The following is a 14,588-nucleotide window of genomic DNA, read 5'->3' on the forward strand; positions in this document are numbered from 1 at the left end:
CGAGCCCCTGTGTGCACCCTGCCCTTGAGCACTGCCAGGGATGGAGCATCCCAAACCTCTCCCTTCAACCCCTGCCATGGGGAAGAACTCCCCAAGCTCCCATCAACTCTTCCCTCTTCCTCCTCCTCCCATCCCTGCCTCCCTCATCCCAACCCCTCTCCAGGCTCCCTGCAGCCCCTTCAGGCTCTGGAGCTGCTCTCAGGCCCTGCTGGGGGTGCTGGTGCTGGGCTCTGGGCAGTGTCCGTGTGTTAGGATGCAGTTAGCCCCTGACCTGCTGGGGGACGTTGGTTGTGGCTGATCCTGGCTCGCGCCGTGGCCGCTCCGGTGCCGGCGGCACCGTTCCCTGGTGGCACTTCCCGTGTCCCCTGGGGTCTCTGCACAGCAGCTCCCTGCTCTCCGTGCGGATCCCCCCATGGCAGCGATGCTCCTGCTGCCTTTGTGCCTTTGGGCTCCCTCCCACTGCCAGACCTGGCTCTTCTCCTCCGGCTCTTCCCGACTCCCGGACGGGCTGATCCCTGCGGAGCCTGTGCCGTGACACCGGGAATGCTGGAGGAGCTGCTTGCCTCCCAGGGAAGGGGGTGGAGGAGCCAGAAGCAGCCGTGCTTCCTCCAGCAGCGTCTGGATTGCACGCAGCACCAGGGACACGAACCAGACCGTGCTGGGCTCCATCCCTGGATGTGGGGCTGGAGGAGCCTCCCCGTTGCTGGTGCAGGCTCCCGTCTGGGGCAGCAAGGCCGTTCCAACGGGGAAGCATCAGGGTGCAAGAGCCTCCAGGTCCTGCTGTGTGAAAGCCAACGTGCCAAGCTGGAGGGTCAGGGGAACCAGCAGCTCTTCAGCAGCACATCCCACAAGTGGGATCCCCCCTGTCCCGCACCCCCCACATCCCAGATGAGGGAGACCCCCCCAGGCCCTCTCCGGATGCTCCCTCCTCCTGATGGACGTGGACACCTTGGCCTTGGGCTTTGCTTGGTGGAGCTGGTCAGGGACTTCATGCTGGTCCTCGTGGCTTGCACCGCTGGTGATGCTTGGGGTCACAGCAGTGGGTACCACACAGCACCAGCATCCTCAGGGAGGGAGCAGAGCTCCTGCATCACCGCTCCCACATGTGCTGGGCTTCAGATCCCCGCTTGGTCTTCGGGTGTGTGGAAAACCCCCAGAGAATGGGGAGAATGGGGGGGGACCGGCTGGAGCCCGAGGAGCAGGGTTTGGGGTGCCGGGGCAGGGGGAAAGCTCCCCAGGACCCAGCTTCAGGGAATGCTGGGGGGATCCTGCCCCTCTGCTGCGGGAAGGGGAGAGCTGAGAGCAGCTCCAGGGCCTGAAGGGGCTGCAGGGAGCCTTGGGACAAGGGAGGCAGGGATGGGAGGAGGAGGAAGAGGGAAGAGTTGAGGGGATCTTGGGGAGTTCTTCCCCATGGAAGGGGTTGAAGGGAGAGGTTTGGGATGCTCCATCCCTGGCAGTGCTCAAGGGCAGGGTGCACACAGGGGCTCGGAGCACCCTGCTCCAGGGGAAGGGGTCCCTGCCCTGCCCGTGGTTGGAGCTGGAGCAGCTTTAAGCTCCCTTCACCCCAACCCAGTCTGTGCCCTGTGAGTGATGGAGGGGCATCACTGACGGAGGGGGGGGGCTCAGGCTTTGTCCAGCACGAGGGATGTGGGATTCCAGCGCCGTCCCAGGAGCTGGTTCCGATATCAAAGTCGTTTCCTGTCCGCGTGTTGGATTCTGAGCCTTCGTCATCCCGAGATGCCGGAGCGAGCTGGTGAAGGTGAATCTGATCGCTTGGCAGGAAAGGGAGCTTGGAGGAGCCCGGCTCTTGGTGGGGAGGAAGGAAGACCAATAGGACACGGTGGAAAAAGCAGGGCTTGGAAATGAGCCGCTTGAAGCAGCTTAACCCCCTGCGCTCACGGGGAGCAGGAGCGGCTGGGCTGGGGCCGGCAGCGGGACCCTCGGGGAGCCTGGAGTGGAGCTCGTGTCCGTAACCCGGAGCCGGTGCGAGGTTCCGGGGCCTGGGTTGTGCGTGAGCATCCTGCAGGGGTTTGGGGCTGCCTCCTTGTGCCGCGGGGCGGTGAATCCCACTGGAGCTCTGTAGCTCTCCCGCACGTGGGTTTGAGCTGGGAGGCTCGTGGAGCCCTAGAAGCCCAGGGCCAGGGGTCAGGATTTGGCCGGCTGGGCGCACTCAAAGGGCCGCGGTCCATGGCTCAGCGCCCAAGCGGAGAGCGGTGATGAGGGGTGTTCCTCGGGATCAGCGTTGGGAATGGCCCTGTTCAACGTCTTTGTGGGGTCCGTGGGCAGTGGGGTCGAGAAGCTCCCCAGGACCCCATCCCTGGCGGTGCTCAAGGCCGCGTTGGATGGAGCTTGCAGCACCCTGCTCCGGTGGAAGGGGTCCCTGCCCGTGCAGGGGCTGGAGCTGGAGGAGCTCTAAGCTCCCTTCCCCCCCGAACCAGACTTTATTCCAGGCCGAGCCCCTCTTCCTAAGCGATGTTTTCTTTGTGTGTGTGGCAGAGACTTTCCCTTCGCTTCCGTGGGAGGCTGGGGTCTGTCCACGGCTTGCATTCGGGCTGTTGTGACAGGATAACGTATGTTTCCCATATGTCGCTCTGTGCTTGGAGCACAAGAATCCCTGCCTATAAAACGTTAAGGCCACCCCCCCTTGTTGGAGCGGGTCTGGGCTGCCTTCCCTGCAGGCCGGGGGCTGGATGCCGTCCAGCACGCACGGCTCGGCCTGGCTGCAGGAGCGCCGAGCTCCGGGCTGCAGCTCTCCCATAACTCATCCCAGGCTCAGGCACCCGCCTGGCCCCGGCCCAGGCCCTGCTTCTGCTGCTGCTCTCTGGCTGCCAGATGGGCTGCAGGCAGGACAGGAGCCTCCTAAGGCTGACCTGAGCTGACCTCACCTGACCTGACCTCACCTAACCCATCCTAACCTGACCTGAGCTAACCTCACCTGACCTGACCTGACCTAACCCATCCTAACCTGACCTGAGCTAACCTCACCTGCCCTGACCTCACCTAACCTGACCTGAGCTAACCTCACCTGACCTCACCTTACCCAACCCAACCTAATCTAACCCAATTGATCCTAATCTGACCTGAGCTAACCTCACCTGCCCTGACCTGACCTGAGCTAACCTCACCTGCCCTGACCTCACCTAACCCATCCTAACCTGACCTGAGCTGACCTCACCTGCCCTGACCTCACCTAACCCATCCTAACCTGACCTGAGCTAACCTCACCTGCCCTGACCTCACCTAACCCATCCTAACCTGACCTGAGCTAACCTCACCTGACCTGACCTCACCTAACCTGACCTGAGCTAACCTCACCTGCCCTGACCTAACCTAACCCATCCTAACCTGACCTGAGCTGACCTCACCTGCCCTGACCTGACCTAACCCATCCTAACCTGACCTGAGCTGACCTCACCTGACCTGACCTCACCTAACCCAACCCATCCTAACCTGACCTGAGCTGACCTCACCTGCCCTGACCTCACCTAACCCAACCTAATCTAACCTAACCCATCCTAACCTGACCTGAGCTGACCTCACCTGACCTGACCTCACCTAACCCATCATAACCTGACCTGAGCTAACCTCACCTGCCCTGACCTCACCTAACCTGACCTGAGCTAACCTCACCTGACCTGAGCCAACCTAACCCAACCTAATCTAACCCAACTGATCCTAACCTAACCCAACCCAACCTAATCTAACCCAACTGATCGTAACCAACCCAACCCAACCTAATCTAACCCAACTGCTCCTAACCAACCCAACCCAACCTAATCTAACCCAACTGATCCTAACCAACCCAACCCAACCTAATCTAACCCAACTGCTCCTAACCAACCTAACCCAACCTAATCTAACCCAACTGATCCTAACCAACCCAACCCAACCTAATCTAACCCAATTGATCCTAACCAACCCAACCTAATCTAACCCAACTGATCCTAACCAACCCAACCCAACCTAATCTAACCCAACTGATCCTAACCAACCCAACCCAACCTAATCTAACCCAACTGATCCTAACCAACCCAACCCAACCTAATCTAACCCAACTGATCCTAACCTGACCTAACCCAACCTAATCTAACCCAACTGATCCTAACCAACCCAACCCAACCTAATCTAACCCAACTGATCCTAACCAACCCAACCCAACCTAATCTAACCTAACTGATCCTAACCAACCTAACCCAACCTAATCTAACCCAACTGCTCCTAACCAACCCAACCCAACCTAATCTAACCCAACTGATCCTAACCAACCCAACCGAATCTAACCCAACTGCTCCTAACCTGACCTAACCCAACCTAATCTAACCCAACTGATCGTAACCAACCCAACCCAACCTAATCTAACCCAACTGCTCCTAACCAACCGAACCCAACCTAATCTAACCTAACTGATCCTAACCTGACCTAACCAAACCTAATCTAATCCAACTGATCCTAACCAACCCAACCCAACCTAATCTAACCCAACTGATCCTAACCTGACCTAACCCAACCTAATCTAACCCAACTGATCCTAACCTGACCCAACCCAACCTAATCTAACCCAACTGATCCTAACCAACCCAATATATAATATAACCCAACTGATCGTAACCAACCCAACCTAATCTAACCCAACTGCTCCTAACCAACCCAACCCAACCTAATCTAACCAAACTGATCCTAACCAACCCAACCCAACCTAATCTAACCCAACTGATCCTAACCAACCCAACCCAACCTAATAACCAACCTAACCCAACCTAATCTAACCCAACTGATCCTAACCAACCCAACCCAACCTAATCTAACCCAACTGATCCTAACCAACCTAACCCAACCTAATCTAACCCAACTGATCCTAACCAACCCAACCCAACCTAATCTAACCCAACTGATCCTAACCTGACCTAACCCAACCTAATCTAACCCAACTGATCCTAACCAACCCAACCCAACCTAATCTAACCCAACTGATCCTAACCAACCCAACCCAACCTAATTAACCCAACTGATCGTAACCAACCCAACCTAATCTAACCCAACTGATCCTAACCAACCCAACCCAACCTAATCTAACCCAACTGCTCCTAACCAACCTAACCCAACCTAATCTAACCCAACTGATCCTAACCAACCCAACCCAACCTAATCTAACCCAACTGCTCCTAACCAACCTAACCCAACCTAATCTAACCCAACTGATCCTAACCAACCCAACCCAACCTAATCTAACCCAACTGATCCTAACCTGACCTAACCCAACCTAATCTAACCCAACTGATCCTAACCAACCCAACCCAACCTAATCTAACCCAACTGATCCTAACCAACACAACCCAACCGATCCTAACCAACCCAACCCAACCTAATCTAACCCAACTGATCCTAACCAACCCAACCCAACCTAATTAACCCAACTGATCGTAACCAACCCAACCCAACCTAATCTAACCCAACTGATCCTAACCAACCCAACCCAACCTAATTATCCCAACTGCTCCTAACCAACCCAACCCAACCTAATCTAACCCAACTGCTCCTAACCAACCCAACCCAACCTAATCTGACCTAACTGCTCCTAACCTGACCTAACTCAACCTAATCTAACCTAACTGATCCTAACCAACCCAACCCAACCTAATTAACCCAACTGCTCCTAACCAACCCACCCCACCCCACCCCAACCCCACCTAACGCCGGTGCTTCCCTCCCGTCCGCAGCATCGCGGTGCAGGCGCTGAAGGCGATGCTGGTCCGTGGGGGCAGCGAGGACGTGGCCAAGGCCGTGGACAGCGCCGGCGCCTGGGAGCTGATGGCGAGCCCGGAGAGGCACCACGATGGGATCACCGTGCTGGCTGGGTGAGGGCCCTGCTGCTCCGGCATTGCCTGCGGCACTGGGGCAGGAGCTGCATTGGAGCACTGGGGCTGGGAGAGCACCCACAGGAAGCGGGGAGGGATGCACCGGAGCCCATGCAGGGTCTGCAGCATCACTGAGGGCTTGGTGCTGGGCTCTGCCCTGCTGCCCACGGTGGGGTGGCAGCGGGGTCCCCCCGTGGTGTGTGTGTGCCAGTCCCACTGGGGCTCTGCAGCAGCTCTTCGGCCCTGGCATGGCATCATGGAACGGGTTGGGATGAAGGGAGCTTGAAGCTCCTCCAGCTCCAACCCCTGCCAGGGCAGGGACCCCTTCCCCTGGAGCAGGGTGCTCGGAGCCCCTGTGTCCAACCTGCCCTCGAGCACTGCCAGGGATGGAGCATCCCAAACCTCTCCCTTCAACCCCTTCCATGGGGAAGAACTCCCCAAGCTCCCATCAACTCTTCCCTCTTCCTCCTCCTCCCATCCCTGCCTCCCTTGTCCCAAGCCCCTCTCCAGGTTCCCTGCAGCCCCTTCAGGCACTGGAGCTGCTCTCAGCTCTCCCCTTCAGGAGCCTTCTCTTCCCCAGGCTGCCCCAGCCCAGCTCTCCCAGCCTGGCTCCAGAGCAGAGCTGCTCCAGCCCTCGCAGCAGCCCCGTGGCCTCCCCTGGACTCCCTCCAGCAGCTCCACGCTCTCCCTGTCATCCAGACCTTTTCCTTGCCCATCCCATTGGAGCTCAGGCTCCCCGTTCCCTTCTAACCAAGGGATGACACCGAAAGGTCTTGGCTGGGAACTCCTTTTCCCTTTCCCTGCTGCTGCAGTGTCTTTGCAGTCCATCAGGGACCGCAGCGGCCCCGATCCCTGCGGGTGGCTGCTGGCCTCTGCCCATCCTTCCATGGCATTAGGCAGTGAGGCCAAGGGACAGGCACAGCCCATGGCTGGGTATGGTGAAACCTGGTTCAGGCAAGGACCTCTCTCTCTGTCCCTCCACCCAGTGCCATTAATAGCTCTTGGATGGCTGCGGAGGAGACGAGCAGCTTGGGATTTTCCAGTGTTCCCGACCAAAGCTTTATTGAGCCTCCCAAACACTTGAGAGTCTCATCCCCAACAGGAACCGTCCCTCCTGGCCAAGGGCTGCTGCTGTGCGCCAGGATCCAGCCTGCCCCGTGCTCCATCCCAGGCCAGGGCCACCGGCTCCTCAGTGCTGGTGGCAGCGGCCGGTGCTGCCTGCAGGGGGGTGCAGGTGTGAGGGTGCCGGCAGCCCACGGCCCTGCCGGTGGCTTCTGCCCTCCCATGGCACGGGAGGAGGCCGGAGCTCGCTGTGGCAGCCCCATGGCACAGGGCTCGGTGCCCGAGCCCCACAGACCCCTGGGCGGAGGGACCCCGGTGCCGTGGCCACCAGTAGCCGCAGTGCCGCAGCCCCCTGTGTCTCTCCCCCCAGCGCCATGGCCCGGCACGCCGGCCCCCGCCTGCCCCCGATTGTCAAGAACCTCCTCCCAACGCTGAGCAGCGTCTTCGAGAGCCAGAGGATCACCACCACGGCCTTCCTCGCTGAGGTGAGCGGGGCCTCTCCGTCTGTCCGTCCGTCGTCCATCCGTCATCCATCATCCATCCATCATCCATCCATCCGTCCATCCATCATCCAACTGTCCATCATCCATCTGTCCATCCATCATCCGTCTGTCCATCATCCATCTGTCCATCATCCATCTGTCCATCATCCGTCTGTCCATCATCCATCTGTCCATCATCCATCTGTCCATCCATCATCCATCCATCATCCATATGTCCATCCATCATCCATCCGTCATCCATCCATCTGTCCATCATCCACCATCCGTCCATCCATCATCCATCTGTCCATCATCCATCTGTCCATCATCCGTCTGTCCATCATCCATGTGTCCATCCATCATCCATCCAACTGTCCATCATCCATCTGTCCATCATCCATCTGTCCATCCATCATCCATCCATCATCCATCTGTCCATCCATCATCCATACATCATCCATCCAACTGTCCATCATCCATCCATCCGTCCATCCATCATCCATCTGTCCATCATCCATTTGTCCATCCATCGTCCATCCATCATCCATCCATCTGTCCATCATCCGTCTGTCCATCCATCATCCATCCATCTGTCCATCATCCATCTGTGCATCAAACTGTCCATCATCCATCCGTTCATCATCCATCTGTCCATCCATCATCCATCCATCCGTCATCCATCCAACTGTCCATCATCCATCTGTTCATCATCCATCCATCATCCATCTGTCCATCATCCATCTGTCCATCCATCATCATCCATCCATCCATCCGTCATCCATCCATCTGTCCATCCATCATCCATCTGTTCATCCATCATCCATCTGTCCATCATCCATTTGTCCATCCATCATCCATCTGTCCATCATCCATCCATCCATCATCCATCTGTTCATCATCCATCTGTCCATCCATCATCCATCTGTTCATCATCCATCTGTCCATCCATCATCCATCCATCCATCCATCCATCCATCATCCATCTGTCCATCATCCATCTGTCCATCCATCCATCCAACTGTCCATCATCCATCCATCCAACTGTCCATCATCCAGCTGTCCATCCATCCATCCCTCCATCCATCCTCCATCCCTCCATCATCCATCCATTCATCATCCATCCATCTATCCATACATACATCCCTCCATCTGTCCACCCATCCATCCCTCCACCCATCCATCCCTCCACCCATCCATCCCTCCATCCATCCCCCCATTCATCCATCTATCCATCCACCCATCCATCCCTCCATCTACCCCTCCATCCCTCCATCCATCCATCCATCCCTCCATCCATCCATCCATCCATCCATCCATCCATCCAACTGTCCATCATCCATCCGTCCATCCATCCATCCAACTGTCCATCATCCATCCATCCAACTGTCCATCATCCATCTGTCCATCCCTCCATCCCTCCATCCATCCTCCATCCCTCCATCATCCATCCATTCATCATCCATCCATCTATCCATACATACATACATTCCTCCATCTGTCCACCCATCCATCCCTCCATCCATCCATCCATCCATCCATCCATCTACCCCTCCATCCATCCCTCCATCCATCCATCCATCCATCCCCCCATCCATCCCTCCATCACCCACCCATCCATCCCCCCATCCCTCCATCCATCCATCCATCCCTCCATCCATCCATTCATCCATCCATCCATCCCTCCATCCATCCATCCCTCCATCCATCCCTCCATCACCCACCCATCTATCCCCCCATCACTCCATCCATCCATCCAGCCCTCCATCCATCCATCCCTCCATCCATCCTCCATCCCTCCATCGTCCATCCATTCATCATCCATCCATCTATCCATACATACATACATCCCTCCATCTGTCCACCCATCCATCCCTCCATCCATCCATCCATCCATCCCTCCATCCGTCCCTCCATTCATCCATCTATCCATCCACCCATCCATCCCTCCATCCCTCCATCCATCCATTCCTCCATCCATCCCTCCATCATCCATCCGTTCATCATCCATCCATCTATCCATACATACATACATCCCTCCATCCGTCCACCCATCCATCCCTCCATCCATCCCTCCATCCATCCCCCCATCCATCCCCCCATCCATCCCCCCATTCATCCATCCATTCATCCACCCATCCATCCCTCCATCCACCCCTCCATCCATCCCTCCATCCATCCATCCATCCCCCCATCCATCCCTCCATCACCCACCCATCCATCCCCCCATCCCTCCATCCATCCCTCCATCACCCACCCATCCATACCCCCATCCCTCCATCCATCCCTCCATCACTCACCCATCCACCCTTCCATCCATCCCTCCATCCATCCCTCCATCCCCCCATCCATCCCTCCATCCATCCATCCATCCCCCCATCCATCCCTCCATCATCCATCCATCCATCCATCCATCCATCCCCCCATCCATCCCTCCATCATCCATCCATCCACCCCCCATCCCTCCATCCATCCATCCTGCCATCCCCCCATCCATCCCTCCATCCCCCCCCCCCCCCATCCCATAATCCACAGAACCACCCAGGTTTGCTCTTTACGATCAAGTCCAAGCGTTCCCCCCCCCGGCGCTGGGGTCCTTGTCCCCATGGGGCGGGAGCGCTCCCCGCAGGAGCCGGGCCGAGGGTGAAGCTGTGCCGGGTCCCCGGGCTGGCGCTGGCCGCATCCTGCCGTCCCCCCCGCAGGGATGGGGTGACCTTTCCGGCCGCCTGCGGCCCCCCGGCTCCGCACCCCCGGCGCAGCTCCCGTCCCGTCCCGTCCCGTCCCGTCCCGCAGCGCCGGCAGCAGCGCTCGCTGTGGGGCCGCTGTGGGGCCGGAGCCGCCCCAGCGCCGGGGCCCCCCCCGCCCCTTGCTCCGGTGATGGGGCCCTTGGGTGCCTCCTGGGAGCAGCCGCGGGGCTGGAGGGGGCGGCTTCGGGACCCCAATGTGGAGCGGGGGGGCACAGGAGGCACTGCCCGGGGTGACAGCACCGCCCCATGCATAGGGGTGGGGGCTTCGTGACAGCCCCGTGGGGGCTGTGGGTGCCATGGGTGCTGTGAGTCCTGTCAGTGCTCTGGGTGCTGTTGATGCTGTGGGTGCTGTGGGTGCTGTGAGTCCTGTCAGTGCTCTGGGTGCTGCCAGTGCTGCGGGTGCTGTGGGTGCTGTGGGTGCCATGGGTGCTGTGAGTCCTGTCAGTGCTCTGGGTGCTGTTCATGCTGTGGGTGCTGTGGGTGCCATGGGTGCTGTGAGTCCTGTCAGTGCTCTGGGTGCTGCGGGTGCTGTGGGTGCTGTGGGTGCTGTGAGTCCTGTCAGTGCTCTGGGTGCTGCCAGTGCTGCGGGTGCTGTGGGTGCTGTGGGTGCCATGGGTGCTGTGAGTCCTGTCAGTGCTCCGGGTGCTGCCAGTGCTACGGGTGCTGTGGGTGCTGTGGGTGCCATGGGTGCTGTGAGTCCTGTCAGTGCTCTGGGTGCTGCCAGTGCTGTGGGTGCTGTGGGTGCTGTGAGTCCTGTCAGTGCTCTGGGTGCTGCCAGTGCTGCGGGTGCTGTGGGTGCTGTTGATGCTGTGGGTGCTGTGGGTGCCATGGGTGCTGTGAGTCCTGTCAGTGCTCTGGGTGCTGCCAGTGCTGCGGGTGCTGTGGGTGCTGTGGGTGCCATGGGTGCTGTGAGTCCTGTCAGTGCTCTGGGTGCTGTTGATGCTGTGGGTGCTGTGGGTGCCATGGGTGCTGTGAGTCCTGTCAGTGCTCTGGGTGCTGCGGGTGCTGTGGGTGCTGTGGGTGCTGTGAGTCCTGTCAGTGCTCTGGGTGCTGCCAGTGCTGCGGGTGCTGTGGGTGCTGTGGGTGCCATGGGTGCTGTGAGTCCTGTCAGTGCTCTGGGTGCTGCCAGTGCTGCGGGTGCTGTGGGTGCTGTTGATGCTGTGGGGGCTGTGGGTTCTGTCAGTGCTGTGGGTCCCTGGGTGCTGTGGGTGCCGTGGGGGCTGTGAGTCCTGTCAGTGCCCTGGGTGCTGCCGGTGCTGCGGATGCTGTGGGTGCTGTCAGCGCTGTGGGTGCTGTGGATACTGTGGGTGCTGTGGGTGCTGTCAATGCTGTCATTACTGTGGATGCTGTGAGTGCTGTGGGTGCTGTGGGTGCTGGTGGCAGTGCTGTGGGTGCTGTTGTTGCTGTGGATGCTGTTGTTGCTGTGGGTGCTGTTGTTGCTGTGGGTGCTATGGGTGCCAGTGGCAGTGCTGTGGGTGCTGTGGGTGCTGTGGGTGCTATGGGTGCCAGTGGCAGTGCTGTGGGTGCTGTTGATGCTGTGGGTGCTGTTGATGCTGTGGGTGCTATGGGTGCTGTGGGTGCTGTTGATGCTGTGGGTGCTGTGGGTGCTATGGGTGCTGTGGGTGCTGTTGATGCTGTGGGTGCTTTGGGTACTATGGGTGCTGTGGGGGCTGTGGGTACTGTGGGTGCTGTTGATGCTGTGGGTGCTACGGGTGCTGTGGGTGCTACGGGTGCTGTGGGGGCTATGGATGCTGTGGGTGCTGTGGGTGCCGGTGGCAGTGCTGCGTGCCCAGCCCAAGCCCACAGTGCTGGGTGTGGGGCAGGCTCTGGGCTCCCAGGTCTCATGTTCCGGGGTCCCTCACCCCCCCCCGGCCTCCCTGGGGTGGCAGCGGGAACACGTGGGGTGCCCCTCACTGCGCTGCAGCCTGGAGCCCCCTGCAGCCCCACGAGCCCCTCCTTGGGGTGACCCTTTGGTCATCCACAGCACCCACAGCACTGCCACCAGCACCCACAGCACTGACAGGACCCACAGCACCAACAGGACTAATAACACCCACAGCACCCACAGCACCCACAGCACTGCCACTGGCACCCACAGCACTGACAGCACCCACAGCACTGACTGCACCCACAGCACCCACAGCACTGACAGCACCCACAGCACCAACAGGACTAGTAACACCCACAGCACCCACAGCACCCACAGCATTGACAGGACCAACAGCACCCACAGCACTGACTGCACGCACAGCAATGAAAGCACCCACAGCACCCTCAGGACCAACAGCACCCACAGCACTCACAGCACCCACAGCACTGCCACTGGCACCCACAGCACCCACAGCACTGACAGCACCCACAGCACTGACAGAACCCACAGCACCAACAGGACTAATAACACCAACAGCACCCACAGCACTGTCAGCACCCACAGCACCCACAGCATTGACAGGACCCACAGCACCAACAGGACTAATAACACCAACAGCACCCACAGCACTGACGGCACCCACAGCACTGCCGACAGCACCCACAGCACCCTCAGGACCAACAGCACCCACAGCACTCACAGCACCCACAGCACTGCCACTGGCACCCACAGCACCCACAGCACTGCCACTGGCACCCACAGCACCCACAGCACTGACAGAACCCACAGCACCAACAGGACTAATAACACCAACAGCACCCACAGCACTGTCAGCACCCACAGCACCCACAGCATTGACAGGACCAACAGCACCCACAGCACCCTCAGGACCAACAGCACCCACAGCACCCTCAGGACCAACAGCAAGGGCTTGAGGGGCTCTGGGGCAGCCCAGGTCCAGTGGGGCTCTTCTGGGGTGTGAAGGGTTAGGGTTAGGGTTAGGGTATAGGGGTTAGGGTTAGGGTTGGGGTTGGGGTTAGGGTTAGGGGTTAGGGTTAGGGGTTAGGGTTAGGGGTTAGGGTTGGGGTTGGGGTTGGGGTTAGGGTCAGGGGTTAGGGGTAGGGTTAGGGCTAGGGTTAGGGTTTGGGGTTATGGTTAGGGTTAAGAGCATCCCAGCCTCAGCCGTCGCCTCCATTGCGGTCCATGGGCCCTATCTTGGCTCCATGGTCCCTGACCTGGCTCCATGGGCCCTGTCCTGGCTCCATGGGCCCTATCCCTGCTCCATGGGCCCTATCCCTGCTCCATGGGCCCTATCCTGGCTCCATGGACCCTATCCTGTCCCTGCTGACCCTCGCCTGTGCTCCAGCTCCTCAGCAGCAGCGTGGTGAACGACCTGATGGTGCTGGAGCCGGTGCTGGACGTGCTGGCCGGGCGGCAGAAGGACCCCTGCACGCTGGTGCGGGTGCTGGTGCTGCGCGGGCTCGGCAACGTCGCCGCCGGCTCCCCGGACAAGGTGAGAGCGGGACCGGGGCCTGTGGGGATCAGGGGGGGACACAGGGGGGCACGGGGCCCCTGGGGATGGGGGGAGCTGGAGCAATGGGGGTGGCAGCTCCCAAAGCGCGGTGGTGGCTGCCCCACAGGAGCAGCATCGCCGAGCTGCGATGCCTCTGCTCCCTGCAGCTCCAGGGCTTTCCAGTCATGGAGGCATGGAATGGGTTGGGTTGAGTTGGGTTGGGTTGGGTTGAGTTGGGTTCGGTTGGGTTGAGTTGGGTTGGGTTGAGTTGGGTTGAGTTGGGTTGGGTTGGGTTGGGTTGAGTTGGGTTGGGTTGAGTTGGGTTGGGTTGGGTTGGGTTGGGTTGAGTTGGGTTGGGTTGGGTTGAGTTGAGTTGGGTTGAGTTGGGTTGGGTTGGGTTGGGAGGGAGCTCAAAGCTCCTCCATCCCCAGCCCTTGCCATGGGCTCGCACCGGAGCAGGGTGCTCGGAGCCCCTGTGTCCAAGCTGCCCTTGAGCACTGCTGGGGATGGAGCATCCCAAACGTCTCCCTTCAACCCCTTCCATGTCCCAGCGCCCTCATGGGGAAGAACTTCCCAAGATCCCATCGGCTCTTCCCTCTTCCAGCGTGAGCCCTTCCACCTCATCCTTTTCTGTATGCACAGGGCACGTGTGCTGGTGGCTCTTATTCAGCCTGGAGTCCACCGTAACCCCGATCCTTTTCAGGCCTTTTCAGTTGCTTCCCAGCCTGTCCCACTCCTCGTGCATGGAGTTGTTTCCTCCCAGCTACAAAACATTGAGCTTTTCCTCATGCCACCCTATTTCTAATCCCCCAATCCAGTTCTACACGGCTCCTCCGGACTCCAGCTCCACCACTCAGCATGTCAACCACTCCTCTCTTACTGGTAGCCATATCACCTTCCCAGTTCCTGTCCCGCTGTTGGCTCTCCTCCTTCGCAAACCCTGTGGGGCAAAAAGCAAAGGAATTGGGCAACTTTGAAGACTAAGGGGGAAAAGAGCGTTGACTACAGTGCCCCTGTTTGCATTGCTCACCTCTGTGCCTCTGCTGAAGCGCACGCTCTCTG

At 59.1% G+C, this 14,588-nt stretch overlaps 1 protein-coding gene across 2 annotated transcripts in view; it reads left to right on the forward strand.

Annotated features, from left to right (window-relative positions):
• Positions 1–14,588, forward strand: part of MROH1 (maestro heat like repeat family member 1) — a 67,463-nt gene that overhangs the window by 44,892 nt on the left and 7,983 nt on the right. For both annotated transcript variants that reach the window (XM_062634654.1, XM_062634655.1), the window contains 3 exons: positions 5,718–5,855; positions 7,288–7,402; positions 13,380–13,526. In XM_062634654.1, coding sequence (XP_062490638.1) covers positions 5,718–5,855; positions 7,288–7,402; positions 13,380–13,526 — 400 coding nt within the window. The remainder of the gene's footprint in view (positions 1–5,717; positions 5,856–7,287; positions 7,403–13,379; positions 13,527–14,588) is intronic.

Source organism: Pezoporus occidentalis, unplaced genomic scaffold (genome assembly GCF_034315485.1).
Source record: "Pezoporus occidentalis ecotype Australia unplaced genomic scaffold, CSIRO_AGI_Poc_V1 ctg433, whole genome shotgun sequence".
NCBI lineage: Eukaryota > Metazoa > Chordata > Aves > Psittaciformes > Psittacidae > Pezoporus > Pezoporus occidentalis.